The sequence below is a fragment of the Homarus americanus genome, unplaced genomic scaffold (assembly GCF_018991925.1).
Source record: "Homarus americanus isolate GMGI-L3 unplaced genomic scaffold, GMGI_Hamer_2.0 scaffold48354, whole genome shotgun sequence".
Lineage (NCBI taxonomy): Eukaryota > Metazoa > Arthropoda > Malacostraca > Decapoda > Nephropidae > Homarus > Homarus americanus.
The window spans coordinates 419,100-436,067 of NW_024723833.1; the positions used below are offsets into that span (position 1 = coordinate 419,100).

Sequence of the window (16,968 nt, forward strand, 5' to 3'; positions counted from 1 at the left end):
TTTAAGCAGGATGGTTTGGATGATTCAGGTGAGGGTGCAGGGGGAGGATGTTTTTGAAGAATCAAAGTGGTGCAAAATTAAACAAAAGGGGAGACTTACTCATTGCTGGATGTATCTACAGATCCCCAAACTGTAGCTTCTTAAACCAAAGAAAATTAAGAGTCTTAATTGACAATGCAATGGCACTCAACCCTAGCCACCTCCTTGTCATGGAGGACTTTAACTATGGCAACATCAACTGGTGAAATGAAATCACACCAAATGACATTAATAATCCTGCTACTCTTTCTGTACAAACTCTGAGGGACAATTTTCTATTCCAACATGTGAAAGATCTGACTCACTACAGAGGGGAACAAACATCCAAACCACTGGACCTTATCATAACTAACGAGGAGGGTGTGGTGGCCAAGCTGGAACACCTAGCCCCCGTTGGCACCAGTCACCACCTAACGCTGTCCTTCAGAAGTCACTGTTACTTGGTTCATAACAAAACCAGGCCAAGGTTCAAACATTACAAGGGCAATTACGACAGGATGGGGGAGGAGATGAGGGGTATTCACTGGCCTGACTCACTAAGATATAAGAACACAGACACTACGCTGAATATCATAACCAGTAAAGTGAATCATTTGATCGCTAAGACCAAACCCAGTGCCTCTAGCAATACAAGGAGACCATTACACATGAACCATACGGCAGTTGACAAAGTTAAGAAGAAAGCTCAGTTTTGAGATGTGGGTTAGGACAAATGCTGAGCAGGACAGGAGGATGTATGCCAGATTCATGAACTAAACAAAGTCAGAGTGTAGAAGGGCTGAAAAAGAGTTCCAGAGGCGGATTGCAAGCAAGGTCAAGTCAAACCCAAGGGCTTTTTAATACTACGCAAAGTCGAAATAAAAAATGTGAGTAGGCATATTGGACCTGAGGCATGAAGATGGTAGTTATACAGATGCTGACTACGATAAGGCAGAAGTGAACAAATTCTTTTCCTCTGTGTTCACAAGAGAGGATGCAAACAATCTTCCTGTATTTGAGGATAGACGGTTTGATACAGCACTGACCCACATTGTGTTCTCAGAAAAGGGTACAAGATATAAATTGTCAAAGCTAAAGGTTCATAAGAGTCCCGGCCTTGACATGGTGCATTCTAGACTACTAAGAGAGTTGTGCAACGAGCTTGCCGAGCCCCTTAAGATCTTGCTCTGTAAATGCCCGGATGAACAAAATGGCTTGTGACTCATATATTCAAAAAGGGTGATCATCACTCCACGAATAATTGAAGACCAGTGAGCCTGACCAGCATACAGTAAAACCTCGATAAATCGACTTCAAAATATCGGAAATTGCCTTTTTCGGACTCTGGGATGCTCTGGTCACCAGAAATATAAAAAAAAAAAAAAAAAAAAAAGTTTAAGAAATGGGGAAGATTAAATAATGGAATCTTATTAAATAAACAACACTTACTGAATACTGTACAGTGGTCTCATCAGATTTGCTATTGGCCTACTGAGAACTAAGACACTGTAAGCAGGCTGGGGCTGATCAGGTGTTGCCTCATTCGTCAGGTTTATACCTGTATTCTCATATGATTGTCCTCTTATGGCTTATGGTTCATCAAGATTAATATAACATTTTCAGTAATAGAGAAAAATACAATACTGTATGTGATTTGTAATATAACTTGAAAATAAAAGGATAAGCTGTATCAGAAGGTTGTTTACTCAAGATGTATTCGTGTGACAGCTTTCAGTAGACCAGCTTACAACAGGGGTCACTATAACACACTGTATAGTATTTGATAAGAAGATACCTTCTTAAAAATGTTATTTACCACCTTTGAGTGTTATATGGTGACTCAGTTTGGCTACTTGTACACTTACACAAATGATTACTGAACAAAACAGGGTATATGCAGATACATAATACTTTACACTACAATATTACTTAAGTGATGATAAATACACTACGATAGTATTTATTAAGTGATGATAAATACACTACGCTAGTATTTATTAAGTGGTGATAAATACACTACGATAGTATTTATTAAGTGATGATAAATACACTGCAATAGTATTTAAGTTATGATAAATACACAACTGTATTGTACTAATTTACTAAGTCTTGAAGACAGACATTGTGGTAAGCCAATCAGCTGTTTGTTCTTTGTAAACAAATGAGTATGAAATAACTCATGTTCAGTGTGGGATTTTTTTTCAGGAAAGCTGATTCTTTTAGGATAATGTTTTATCAACCTGGCACCAAATGATCCTAAATTATATGAGAATTGCGGTGGAATTGCATAAAGAAGTGTTAAAGGAATCTTGTGGGAGAGAGTGGGAGGGAGCCACCCTCCCATGCTACCACCCCCCTCTGCCAGCTGCTCCCACATAAACAATTGTCTTCCACATACAATATACTCCTACTCTTATTTGTTCTTATTTTAATCTTTATAGTACTGTACAGTATACAGTTTTCTCTGTATTCATAGGACAAATTCTGTGGTTACTTACATATAACACTTTACAGTAAATAACAATCATCTCGGTGACAACAGTTGTTGACAACCAGACTTACATGTCTGATTCTCAACCCAGAGAGTTCTGTTTAATATAAAAAAATTTTTATGTAATATTCTTTCAATAACTTTGTTATACACTTGAAGACCTTAGTTGTTGAAGTGCAGTAAAATCATAACAACAACTGATTTTCTTTAAACAGTTCAGATAAGCAGTGTTTTCTACCCCCCATCCCCCATATTCACTTTTTTCGGACTAGGGTCTGCCCCAATTAGTCCGATTTATCGAGGTTCTACTGTAGTGTGTAAACTCTAAGAGAGCATTATGAAAGATGCTATGATGTAATATCTACTACAAAACACCCTTGTAAAGCACTGCCAACATGGTTTTATGCTGAGGCGATCCTGCTAAAGATATGTCAATCTCTAACGGTTGTTTGTTTTCCCTCGGAAAACCATGGTTCTTGACTTTCCTCTTATAAGATCCTGATTAGGCCGGCAAGGGATTTCTATCCCTAAGTCCCAGGCCTTTACACTAGCATGGATAGGAGACTTTTTTCATGATCACAAGCAGTGTGTGGTGACTGCTGATTAATGCCATGAAATCATCATGTGTACCTGTGACAAGTGGGGTACCACAAGACAGTATATTGGGCCCGTTGTTGTTTGTTTGTTTCATAAATGACATGCCTGAAACTACACACTCCTCCATACAAATGATTGTGGATGATGCCAAGTTATTCAGGGAAATTAAGAAGCAAATGGACTGTAAAGAGCCATAGAAATATCTCTGCCAGCTTCAAGAGTGGTCGAAGGAATGGCTGCTAAGATTCAATGTCATGAAGTGTAAGATGCATCTAGGTCGTATCAACAGTGAGGAGGTGTAGCACATGGCCCAATGGGACAAAGAAACTGCATTAACAGAGACTGAATGTGAAAAGGACCTGGGTGTGTATGTTGACAATGAGCTGAAGTTCTCGGGACATTGTGAGGAGAAGGTCGTTCAGATATCTAGATGGTCAGTCCCTCATAATGATCTTCAAGGGTGAGATGCTTCCCAGTCTGGAATACTGTCACCCCATCTGGTCCCAGAGATATGCTACAGACTGTCAGCTGATTAGAAAATGTCCAAAGGATGGCCACCAGACTGGTGCCTGCACTATGGCACCTCAGTCATCCAGAAAGATTAAAATGCCTGCAACTGCCTAGCTTCTATACTACAGATGGGCAAGGGGTGATCTAAATGAAGTGGATAAACATCTCAGAGGGCACTATTCAGTTTAGTGTCCATACCTGGAGCTGGCAGATGCCCGCCCCACAAGGGGTCACAGCTAAAGGTTGAAGAAGCCACAAGTCCAGAAATCTGTGAGGGCAAACTTTTTTGGAAGGAGAGTTGTGAACTCTTGGAACAATCTGCCATTTAGTGTTGTGACAGTTCTGATTGTAAGCTCTTTAAAGACCAGATTTGACCAACACTAGAGCAGGTTCATTTACTTTCAGGAGCCAGTGCATGCCCAGTACTTGCCAACAGTGCGTAACAGAGATGTGACCGAATGTCCAAGCAGCTAATGAGCCGATCAGTGGTGAAGAGAATAAAAGTAAGTAAAGTAAAAGACAATACTCTGAGGCAAGGAGTTCAAGAGTACCAATCCATGATAAAAATTAATTCAAGCTTTTTCAAAATGGAATTTCAACAAAAAAGTCACAGGTCCTCCAAGTAATTCCACTGGCTGCAGGAGAGTACTGTATGTTGGTGACACTATACAGTAGGTGTCCCTAATCAAAACAGTGACTGGAAGTATCGAAAGAATAGCAAGTGATGAGATATACTGCAAATGTGTAATAACAGAAATTTCCTAGTAAAGTGAGTCTTTTGATGGCCTGTTTTTGTATTAAATTAAACACAACATATTCTAACACCTAACAGACATGTCAGCAGAGTGAGGACAAAAATACTAAGCTCCAAGAGGAGGCAGCAAGAACCAGTTAACATCCACACAGGGTGGTGGTATGGTTGGAAGTGCACAGTTACACTTGGAATTCATCAGAGATGTCTGATGCATTAGGTTCAGCGAGCTACTTATCAGTGTAACGTCAATTCGTTTGCCTCCATGATACTACTGTCTGTGAAGGTAATCTGCTTGAAATGCTGCCTTATGATGGGGAAGTAGACAAATCATAAGCTTAGTCTCATCTAAAGCATTGCTAGGGGTTCTTGAATACTAACCCTAAATACTGTACCATGGTTGGAGCATTTGTTGAGTCATCAAACAAAGATTCAAGGTATAAAAAATATTTCCTTCACGTGGCTTTTATCGCATATTTTACATTCTGAAAAAAATTTACTATTTTACCTGATGAAAAAATGAACTAAACACATACCTTTTGCTTTTAATTCTGCCAAGGTATGAAAACCCTGGTGATTTAAGATGTTTTGCCCTATTTAGTAAATAAGGAAAATCGAAGTTGTTAATGTTGTAGCCGGTAATGATGTCTGCGTCCACATCTCTCATAAACTTTGCCCATTGCTGGAAAAATAAGTAAGCAAAATAAATAAATCTCAATATCAAATAACAATTAATAATGTCCATGGAGATGGCATGTAATTGTGTAACCAACTCACCACCCAGAAGCATGCACACACAATGTACAAAAAATAAATAAAATAAATAAATACAGGGTAAATAAATAAATAATCATAAGGTAAAAAATGTAAAGGTATTAAACTTTTCTTATGTGCTCAGCAGTTAGTCCACAGAGCACGGAAGGGAGAGAAGGAAGGAAAGGGGGGTTAGCAGCATGAAAGATCTCTCAGCTGTTCTGTCTCATGTCCTGTCAAATGATTACCAAATGGCAATGCAGTGTGTTTTCTTTTATTTTTATTTATTATTACAGTCTCTCCTCCACTTACAACGGGGTTCTGTTCCGACTACCAGGTCGTAAGTCGAACACACGAAAATAATACATAGCACAGGTAATAATTGTAAAACTTTTACCTTTTTAATCCACAAACTGAGCGGGATTCAAAGTGGACGCTGCACACACGCTGCAGCGTGCCAGCCGAAGTTGTCGTACGGCATCATTAGACATTACGACCAAACGTCTAGACTCGAAAATAATGTAAACTATGTAACGACAATGACCGTCATAAATCCGGGTTGTCGTAAGTCGCATATGTTGTAAGTCGAGGAGCGACTTTTATATATTCCTCATATTTACTGGTATACAGTACAGTTGGGTCTCACTTTACGCGGTTAATGTAACCCACAGGAAACCGCAGAAAGTGAGAAATGCGAAAAGTGAATAACATAACATATGGGATTAAATGAAATAGAGACCGGCTGACCCCCAAACTCCACTTTTTCCGACACAATACCTATGTTCTAGTAAAAATAACATCTTAATTTTATGATGGTACATGCACACAATTAATACTTAAGAGAAATAGAGAAATACAGTCGCCAAGTTAATGTCCATTCAAATAATGGACTCAACTCCCTCCCCCTCTTCTCACACTACACTTGCTGGCTCTCCCCTCTCTGAGAAATTTTGGGGGGAAAACCACTAAATTTTAATATATAATACCTCAAACTAAAGTTAGGATAATATAATTGACATTGCTGGATTCCTTGTAATACCAGGAATATTTTGAATAAAAAATGTCATATATTTTGCACAAAAGATAACATATTTACTCAGAGCAAACATTAGATCTAAAATTTGTATGTCTAATGCAAAATCTATGATGTTTATATTCAAAATGATCATCAAATTGTAAGAATTCCAGCAATGTAAATTATATTCTGGCCAGGTAATTTGTATGAATTTTATGAGCTAAAACAAATATCTTCAGTAAAAAAAAAAAAAAATATTCTTCATGACACTATCTGTCAAAGTACCCCAACTTGCCTCCCCCCCTCTTCCAACTGCGCCAGATGGTCGGTCGGTCCCTCCCTCCCCCCCACCCCCCACCAACCCTCCCTACCAGATAAATGTGTGGGAAAACCAGAATGTTTACCTTTTTAGTAATAAATAATACGTCAGACTAAAGTTAGGAAAATATAATTGACATTGCTGGATTCCTTGTAAGACCAGGAATATTTTGAATATAAATGTCATATATTTTGCACAAAACATAACATATTTCCTCAGAGTAAACATTAGATCTAAAATTTGTATGTCTAATGCAAAATCTATGATGTTTATATTCAAAATGATCATCAAATTGTAAAAATTCCAGCAATGTAAATTATATTCTGGCCGGATAATTTGTATGAATTTTATGAGCTAAATAAAAAAATTATACTTCACCCATGTAAAGGGGTACACGCACCGCGGAATGTGAGCATCCTGGGTTCCGGCAGGGCACCGCATAAACATGGAAACGCGGAATGTGGGACCGCGTAAAGTGAGGGTTGACTGTATAGTACAGTACGCCCGGATAATTTGCGGATTTTTATTTTGCGGTCCTCTACTATTCGCGGATGACACCCTGGATGTACCCAAGAATGTCTAAGGATAGTTTTAAAGTTGCTGGCATTTTCGCGGCTGGGACAGTGAGCCATTCCTTCGAGAGACAGTAATTTCCTTTACCTGTATTTTATATATATATATATATATATATATATATATATATATATATATATATATATATATATATATATATATATATATATATATATATATATATATATATATATATATATATATATATATATATATATATATATATATATATATATATATATATATATATATATATATATATATATATATATATATATATGCTGATAACCACAAGAAAACAAGCAAACACGAAGTTCCCAAGCGCTTTCGTGTAATTCACATCTTCAGGGGTGTGTACAGACTAAGGAGAAATACTTGACAAGGCTAATATATACAGGAGAGGAGAGTGAGATCAAGTCCCTAGGGGACAGCAGGTGACCACAATGTTCTGGTCATAAGGCAGTGACCCAACCCTTACTAATCTTCTTAATAAAAAAATTTACCATGCCATCTCTAAGCAGAGCAGCTGTCCGTAGTCAGGCCATAGGGTAAGATGACCCAACCTTCTCACCTAGTTACAAATCTTCTTTATCACAAAATTATCCAGTTTGTACATACCATTACTCAAATTCATGTTGACCGAAATTGGATAGGTTAGGTCTCCATTGGGACACGAATCAGTAGTCAGTCAATCTACCAGAAGCAAAAGTAACAGATGTGATAGACCAAGTAGAAGCCTTTTGTGTTAATGGTAGGCATTTACATACCTAAGCATAAAGCTAGATGTTGCATTCTGGACTTTATCACAAAAACTGGTTTTTAAAAGAAAAAAAAAAAAAAAAAATTTTTTCACCGAGTGTACACATTCAGTACAGTACATGGAACAAACATATCATATACTTACTTCCAACATTTCCTTCTCCTGGGAGAAAGACTTGACTTTGGAACCCACGATGGGAGCGCACTCCTTCAGGGTGAAGATGGTGCGCACAAAAGGTTCAGCTTCACCCTGACGTATCACCATGTTGCCAATTTGAATCACTGGATCTTTATCATACTCAGGGAACACACCTGGCCACAACCGTACAAAAATCTCAAATTAATAACCATTATCAAATATTTCATCAGACACAAGTAAGTTTGCACTTACAGTATAAGACTGGTTCTAGGTATGTATATCAGGCTCTGCATATTTTTTTGTGTTCATCCTTTACATCTCATCATGGTAGACAATGGATTGACTAATGCCTGTTTGCACTTGTCTGCTTGCATCACATTCATCAACAAGATTTTTCCTGATTAAAGTTTTAAGGGTTCTTTTTGACAGACCCAGATTGTATTCATCATCCTCATCATCATCATAATCATCATCACCATCATCATCGATATCTTAAAAGTCATTTTCCATCCTTGTGTGGGTTAGACACAATTACCTGATGCAGCTCTCCATGCTGCACATTATCTTGCCAGCCTCTCTTCTCAGGTTCCTAACTTTAATGTCATATCTTACAACTTCTTCCCATGCCGTTCTTGGCCTACCCCTGGCTCTCCTCCCCTCCACATCAAAACTCATGCACCTCTTGACTCATGTACTCTCCACATGTCGAGACCATCTTAGTCTATTCAAAACTTTGCCAATATAGTACCTTCAATACCCAGTTGCCCTCTTAGCTCTGAACAGGGCCTCCTGTCTTGCAGTGTCACATTGCACATCCACCTCACTGTTCTCATTTCAGCTCACTCAAGCCTACATGTCCTCCTCTTTAACCACCTGCATTCCACTACTATACAACATCCCACTTCTCACGCCAGATGCATACATCTTTCCTTTCATACCACTTTTGACTCTTGCAACTAAGTTGACTTCAGCACCCCCTCCAGCACTGACCATCAACACAGTCCAGGGACAAATCCCCATGTCAAGTTACTCCAGCCTTGCCCAGGCGACGAGGTTACCTGTACATGTAAGACACTTAAAAGTCACCAACCTTCTGCAGGCTGCCATTTACGCCATTGCATCTCTTGTGTACCCACCTCCCACGCTCACTGCACATTAATGAGTTGCTGCCAACACCCTTATTACAGACAGCACATGGCTACTTTCCACTATAGGGCCTTCACCCATCACACTAATCAATACTTTTCATTTTTTTTGCCACATTCACTCTCATACCCTTTCATTTTATTCCATTCTTCCATTTCTTAATATTTCTACTGCCTCTTCAGTACTATCTGATATGAGCACAAAATCATCAGCATACAACTCCAAGGGCAGACCAGTCTTAAAGTCCCATGCACTATAAGAGGCTGATCATAACAAGAATATATCAATAAATCATTAATAAAAACAAAGGTCCAAAGCTGGAGTGCATATCACACCCCAATAGCCTCTAACCACCCGCCTGGTCACATACGCCTTTTCTTCCATGCCTTAGTTCAGTACACCTCTCTTGCTAAGTGTACTGTAGATTAAATTTGATTACACCACTGTATTCAGTGAGCAAATCTTGTCTTTTTCATGAGAAATTTTTACAATTTTACCCTTTTTTTTTCATCTTTCCTCGTGAGGGCAAATAGTCTATGTAAAAAGCTCACTGTCGTTTTAGGGTTAACTGAATAAAAAAATTAAGCCTAGTCTCCGAATGTCATTTTTAGTTTCCTAGTACTGTACAGTAATTACACTAACTGATCACCAATATTCATAAGCCAATCTTTAAGGTCAAGGTACATAACTTCTCAAAAAAAATTTCATGTTCACTTCAGTTAACAATTATACTACCTAAGGATACAGTAGAACGTCGATTTAAAGCGATTCAATTTAAGATTGTTGATTTAAAGCTACACCCACAATTAAGGACAATGTTTTAATTTAAAGCGAATCTTTCCTATTTTGCGCGAGTCAATCTGGTGCATCATATTTTAAAATTCGCGCCTAATGTTTCTTTGGGCACGCTACACTGTCCTAAGGGTAAAGGTGTACTGTACATGTACTGAAAATATTGTACTAAATGATTACTAAAATTTTTGTCTAGTGCAAACTATAGCATGATTATATTTAAATTAATCACTATCTTATAAGAATTCCAGCAATGTAAATTTTATTCTCCCCGGTCACTTCTGTGACATTTTATAAACAAAAAACAAAAACTAAATCTAAAAGACATAAATAAACAAATATACACAGTGGTCCCTCGGTTAACGAACACAATTCGTTCCACAGAGTCGTTCGTTAACCGAAAATTTTGTTAACCGAATCCATTATTTCAATGGGATATTGGGTAATTGGTTCCAGCTCACAGAAAAGTAGATGCAAAGTAAAGTAAAAAAATGCACAGTCAGAAACACTCATAAAATTCCCCTAAATCGCCCTTAAATCATTATATATATATATGCGTACATATACACTCTTACTCTTAAATCACTACTGTAGTGTGATACAGGTGATTAATTTTTATCTCTTGTGCAAAATATATGATATTTATATTCAAATTATTTGCCGTCTTGTAAGGATTCCAGCAATGCAAATTATATTCTCCTAACTTTAGTCTGTGATATTATATAAGATAAAACTTAAAGCCTACTGTATAACCACCAAACCTCTGCTGGGAAGGGGGGGGGGGAAGGGAGGGGTGACAGTGACATGTTTGACAGTTAGCGCCGAAGGTCTAGTGAAGTATTTATTTGTTTATTTATGTCCTTTAGATTGAGTTTTTGTTTTTTGCTTATAAAATGTCATAGAAGTGACCTGAGAGAATATACTTTACATTGCTGGAATTCTTATAAGATAGTGATTAATTTGAATGTAAACATGCGATAGTTTGCACTGGACAAAAATTTTAGTAATCATTTTGTACATTATTTTGATTACATGTGCAGTACAGCTTTGCCCTTAGGACAGTGTGTGCATGTAAATGAGTTTCAATAAATGAATAAAGTTACATATATAAAGCCAAAAATAATAGTTGAAAAACTTTATGTAGACAGAACTTGGATGGCTAAATTTTAGAATGACCAATAATTTTAATATAAAAAATGCAAAAATATTCAAGAACACAACCTTCTTGATATTTACTCCACTGGAAACGAATGTAAACATAGAACAGATTACTGTATTGGCGGACTAGCCGATCAGCTGATGCTCACAACAAAACGTGTTTGTTGTAAGGATTTCGTAAATCGAAGTTTTGTTCGTTAACCAAATTGAAGATCCTTATGGGCGCCAATTCGTGAACCGAAATTTCGTTAATCGAACTGTTCATTAACCGAGGGACCACTGTATAAGATATATATTCAAGCTAATCACTATCTTATAAGAATTCCAGCAATGTTAATTATATTCTGCCAGGTCAGTTCAGTGAAATTTTATAAGAGAAAAACGTAAAGTCACTCTTAAGGACAGATAAATAAATAAGCATTAGACCTTGGCATCAATTGTCAAACATATCACCTCACCTCCCCCTCCTCCCATCTTCCCAGCCAGTAAACAGACCATATTGCATCCCTTAATTTTAGCTGTGTTGATTTTAGAGTGTTTGTTTTAACATAATACTACAAAAAATGATGTTTTGTTTATTCTAGGAGATGGGCTGAGGTGCATCTGGGTAGACTGTAAGTCTTTTTAGTATTTTGTGTTTCTCTCAAGTGCCAAACTAAATTATTCCATTGAAACAACACTTCGATTTAGTGTGAATCTGGTTTAAAGCGACCTCTCTTAGAACATATCTTGCGTTATATCGACGTTCTACTGTACTGACAACAATTACATTAAAAGCATATTATTTATGCATATTTCTGTAACTCAAATTATTGATGAGGCCTAACAGAAGGTCTGTACTATGAGACACTCCAGTCTTAACCTAACAAAGTACAGTAGTTGTCAATTATCTCCTTACCTTTACGTCCAGCACATTCTATATCAAATGAGAGGATTCTGAATGGTGCCACTCGTGCCCAGTCGCCCTCTGGTTCATGAACCACAAACTTATTCCATGCTACATCCACCTGTGACAAAGCAGAAATAGTAGATATCAATGTCTACTTGAGAAGTAACTTATATATGTATGGTTAAATATATGCCAGAGGCCAAAAACTAATTTTACTTTTAAAAAATTAGTCAAGAGTAAATAGAAATAACTTTCACTTTAAAAATAATGAATACAGTAACTTGACTCTTCTTCACATTTTAAACATGTTCTTGCTATAATGTAGGTACAGTATCTCTCTATCTTATAATTATCTTGTTCACCTCAAGCTGACACCGAGTGTCAAGTTTCTCTTTTCTGATGCTCCACGTTTTGGCTGGGAGTTCTACCCAGCAACATCCCACCAGATGAGTATCCACCATAAATCTGAAATACCAAAAATGTATCCCGCTATAACGTTGGAGATCTGTCACTGCTAAGAATAAAAGCATGTTGGATTCATGGATTTTATGGTTTTCTAAACAAGGTCATTCCTCCTCATCTTAGCCCCCCTGAAACCATGAAACATTCCTTAGCTGAAGTTCGTGAGGTACTTCACAATTCTATTTAGACATTTATGATTATTAAACAGACTTTTCTTGCAAAAATCATGAATTATATTGGTTATTAGGTACCAACAATAAATCACCTTGTTAAAACATTGTAGATGGGGTCTAAATGAATGAAATTATGGTAAAACAGACATCTGCTGCTTACTCATCACACCAATACTGCAAGTGATATTTATAAGAAAATTTCCCTCAACAGCTGTGCAACACTAAAGGTAACATTCATAATTCCCAGAGCATCACACTCACTTGCTGAAGCCTCCCTCATTGAAAGGTTGAGTGTGGCAGAACCCCCAAATATGATCTACTCTTCATGTTATCATGTACAGTCAGCCAAAGACGCACCGACCCCACCCTGGGTCTCGTGCTCGCTATTTTACCTGGCAATACTTGGTAAAGGAAGGCTGTATGTAAAGGTGAATGTGATTGGTGGATCTGTTTTCGGCTGTATCACTGTCAGGATAATTATTAAACAAACCAAAGGTAGAATTATTATAATAATAAACTATTCATTGTTATTTTAGGTCATGAGGCATTTCCAAATGTTCGTATATTTGCTAAAATAATGAAAAAAATTTGATGTGAGAATCTTGTGGCAGCTGTGGTTGTAGTTCAGTTGCCAATTCATAAATATAATTTTCTTCATTATTTAAACAAATATATGAACATTTGGAAACTTGTCATGACCTTAAATAACAATGAATAGTTTATTATTATAATAATTCTACCTTTGGTTTGTTTAATAATTGTCCTGACAGTGATACAATCACCTTTACATACAGCCTTCCTTTACCAAGTATTGCCAGGTAAAATAGCGAGCACGAGACCCAGGGTGGGGTCGGTGCATCTTTGGCTGACTGTGCAGTACTCTTGTAATTCGCAAGTTTGTGATCGCGATTTCAACGATTCGTGGTAAGCAGATGGTGTCTATGGTAGCTAGTTTGTGAGCCTCTCCTGCAGGCAACCAGTCACCCCACGTGCCCGCAGCATCTCCTCCAACTCTGTTCGTGCTCAACCATTGCCTGCAACGCATCATCTCTTGTGTTGTACTCAAAACTTTAGTGTTTCTGTGTTAACATGACCCCTAAAAGACTGCCTAGTAGTGCTAGTGATGCTAATGGAGTGAAACGTAAAAGGCAAAAGTCAGTGATGATCCTGACAAAGAAAGCTGAATTATTAGATAAATTAAAGAAGGGGAGGAGTGCTGCCACGGCTGGTCGGTTGTTTGGTAAGAACGAATCCACAGTGTGGCACATAAGGAAGAATGAACTAGCAATTCGTGATTCTGTTCAAGCGATTGCTCCTGCAAGTGCTAAAGTGGCACAGATTGTTCATGACAAGAACATAGTAAAAACAGAAACAGCAATGAACATTTGGATTGAAGACCAGCACCGCAAAACTGTGCTGATCCACAGCAACATAACTCGTGAGAAGGCTAAGAGTCTTCATGCCCATTTTTAAGAGTCAACAGGTGGTGAAGGGGCTAGTGTGGCTATTGAGCCAACTTTTAGTGCCACAGGTGCACTTCCTGCAAAATTAAAGAAAATAATAGAAGAGAAAGGCTATAGACCAGAGCAAGTTTTTAATGCCGATGAATCCAGTCTATATTGGAAAAAGATGCCTGATAGAACATTCATTAATAAGCAGAAGAGGTGTGCCCCTGGGTCCAAGGCAGCCAAAGACAAGAGTGATGCTCATCTTCTGTGGCAGTGCAGCTGACCACATGATCAAACCTGGCTTGCTTTACCGCTCAGCAAACCCTAGGACTTTAAAGGGTAAAAACAGGAACCTTTTGCCAGTCAAACACAAGGGCATAGGAAACTGTGCAAGCATTCCTGGATTGGTTCCATAAATGCTTTGTCCCAGAAGTGGAAAAGAACCTTGCTTCCAAGAAAATGGAATTCAAGGTGTTATTATTGATAGACAATGCACCAGGCTACCCAGAAAGATTGAGGTTTAGCCATTCAGGTGTAGAGGTGGCTGATCTTATTCAGCTTCTTGATCAGGGTGTAATATGCACCTTCAAGGCATATTACACACGACGATCTTTTGGTCGTATCCATAGGGCCATGGTCACAGACCCTGACCTTAATGTTAACAAGTGCTGGAAGGAGTACAGCATTGTGGACTGCATTACCAACATCAGTGAATCATTCAAAGAACTCAAACCAGAGACAGTGAATGCTTGTTGGCGAACCTTATGGCCTGAGTGTATGAATAACTTCCAGGGATTTCCGTTCATAGTAAAGGATGTGAATGACATTGTGAGTGTTGCACGTCAGTTGGGTGGTGAGGGGTTTGTGGACATGGCTGCTGAAGACATAGAAGAGCTGATTGATGGGCTTGGAGAGGAGCTGACAGAAGAAGATTTGGAAGAGTTGGTAAAAAGTGCCAAGGAAGATGAAGAGGAAGACATTATGGAATTACAACAAGAAGGTTGGGGCTTGGACAATTTTGGCGAACTATGTCGACAGGTAAAGTTGGTAATTAATTTCACTGTTGACCCCGACCCTTCCATGGAAAAGAACCTTAAGATTGTCTGAGGACTCAACCAGGCATTGGTTCCAAAGCAGGAAATGTTTAAAAACCTCAAAGCCAAGAGGAAACAACTACCAATCATGAAGTTCTACAAGAAAGAACCAACCACTCGCCTAGCTAATTTGTCTCTCTTCCTGACTCAATCAGCTGCTGCTGCCGCTCTACCACCCACCTCCCACCCATGCACCACCTCACCACCTGCTTCCCGGCCACGCACCACCTGCCTCCCGGCCATGCGCAACTTCACCACCTGCCTCCCGGCCATGCGCCACTTCACCACCTGCCTCCCGGCCACACACCACCAGCCTCCTGGCCACCCGCCTCTTCACCACCTGCCTCCCGGCCACACACCACCTCACCACCAGCCTCCTGGCCATGCGCCACTTCACCACCTGCTTCCCGGCCACACACCACCTCACCACCAGCCTCCTGGCCACGCGCCTCTTTACCACCTGCCTCCCGGCCACACACCACCAGCCTCCTGGCCACGCGCCTCTTCACCACCTGCCTCCCGGCCACACACCACCTCACCACCAGCCTCCTGGCCACGCGTGCCACTTCACCACCTGCCTCCCGGCCACACACCACCTCACCACCAGCCTCCTGGCCACGCGCCACTTCACCACCTGCCTCCCGGCCACACACCACCTCACCACCAGCCTCTTCACCACCTGCCTCTCCACCAACCACCACTGCATCACCCTCTTCCAACAGTGATCCTCATGATCTCCCTATGCTTTCTCCCTACTGTACAGTACACCACTTCAGCAAGCTCCAAACCTCCATATGAAGGTAACTAATATTGGTGACTTAAGTTTCTCATACACAGTATAGGTATACATTAGTGCACTAAGGTAGTACAAGTTGCCATTTGTGGTTTTGCCAATTCTCGCTATTCCTTGAAACCTAACCCCCGCGAATACCAAGGATTTACTGTACAGGGGACCCCCCCAAATTTGCGGGGGTTAGGTTCTCAAAATGGCCGCGAATCGTGCGAACATTTGCGGACTCGGGGGGGGGGGAATACATTTTTACTTGTGTACAAAGAAATGTATATTCCCTTTATGTGTTTGCCCTTAGGACAATTATTTATTTTACCTGTATTATTGTAGTATCAAACACACACAAATAAAACTATAAAATAAGAAAAAAGAAGAGCATGGTGTGTATGTGTGAGAAGTGAATGTGTGTGGAGCTGGTTATAGCCAAGGCCTTAGCTTTAAACTGCATGGCCAACTTACCAGCCCAGCCGTCTCATATATTGTTACATGCAATGAAACTATTAAAGTTGTGGAAAAATCTTTACAATACTCTAATGTGGCTTAGAAATAAAGAAAATATAAAACTATAAAATAAGGAAAAATCTAGAGCATCAGTGTGTGGAAAGTGAATGTGTGTTGAGCCGGTGGGTTACTGGGCTATAACTGTGTAGCTGCTCTCCCTCCCTCCCCCCGACATAACGTCAAGGCATACACACACCCAGTGCAGCAGTCACACGTCTGTGAGTCAGCTGGTTGACTGCCTGAACTGTGTCCATAGCTCAGAGGATGGTTTGAGTGTGGAAGGAGGTAAGTCGAGTAGGTCGTAAGTCGAGGAGTACCTGTATTCGACTTACGACAACCCAGACATACAACGGCCATGGTCGTATAAAATATTTTTCACATTGCGTACTTTCGAGTCCCGACGTTTGGTCGTAATGTGATGCCGTACGATAGTTTGGGCTGGGCCGCCTCATGGTGTACAGCAACCACGTCGTAGCCCGCTCAGTTGGTGTTTGTTAGTGATTGCGCTGTGTACTGTACTGACAAAATTTTCGTTTGTAAATCCCTTTAAAATGGCTGGCAAGCATAAAATTGAGAGTTCTCGTGGTGCT

General features: G+C 39.4%; 1 protein-coding gene across 4 annotated transcripts in view; it reads right to left on the reverse strand.

Moving 5' to 3' along the window:
• LOC121863712 (DNA polymerase delta catalytic subunit-like) overlaps nucleotides 1-16,968 on the reverse strand; it is a 115,691-nt gene that overhangs the window by 53,130 nt on the left and 45,593 nt on the right. For all 4 annotated transcript variants that reach the window (XM_042362450.1, XM_042362451.1, XM_042362452.1 and 1 more), the window contains exons 7-10: nucleotides 12,273-12,375; nucleotides 11,920-12,028; nucleotides 7,932-8,098; nucleotides 4,904-5,049 (exon numbers count right to left, since the gene is read on the reverse strand). In XM_042362450.1, coding sequence (XP_042218384.1) covers nucleotides 4,904-5,049; nucleotides 7,932-8,098; nucleotides 11,920-12,028; nucleotides 12,273-12,375 — 525 coding nt within the window. The remainder of the gene's footprint in view (nucleotides 1-4,903; nucleotides 5,050-7,931; nucleotides 8,099-11,919; nucleotides 12,029-12,272; nucleotides 12,376-16,968) is intronic.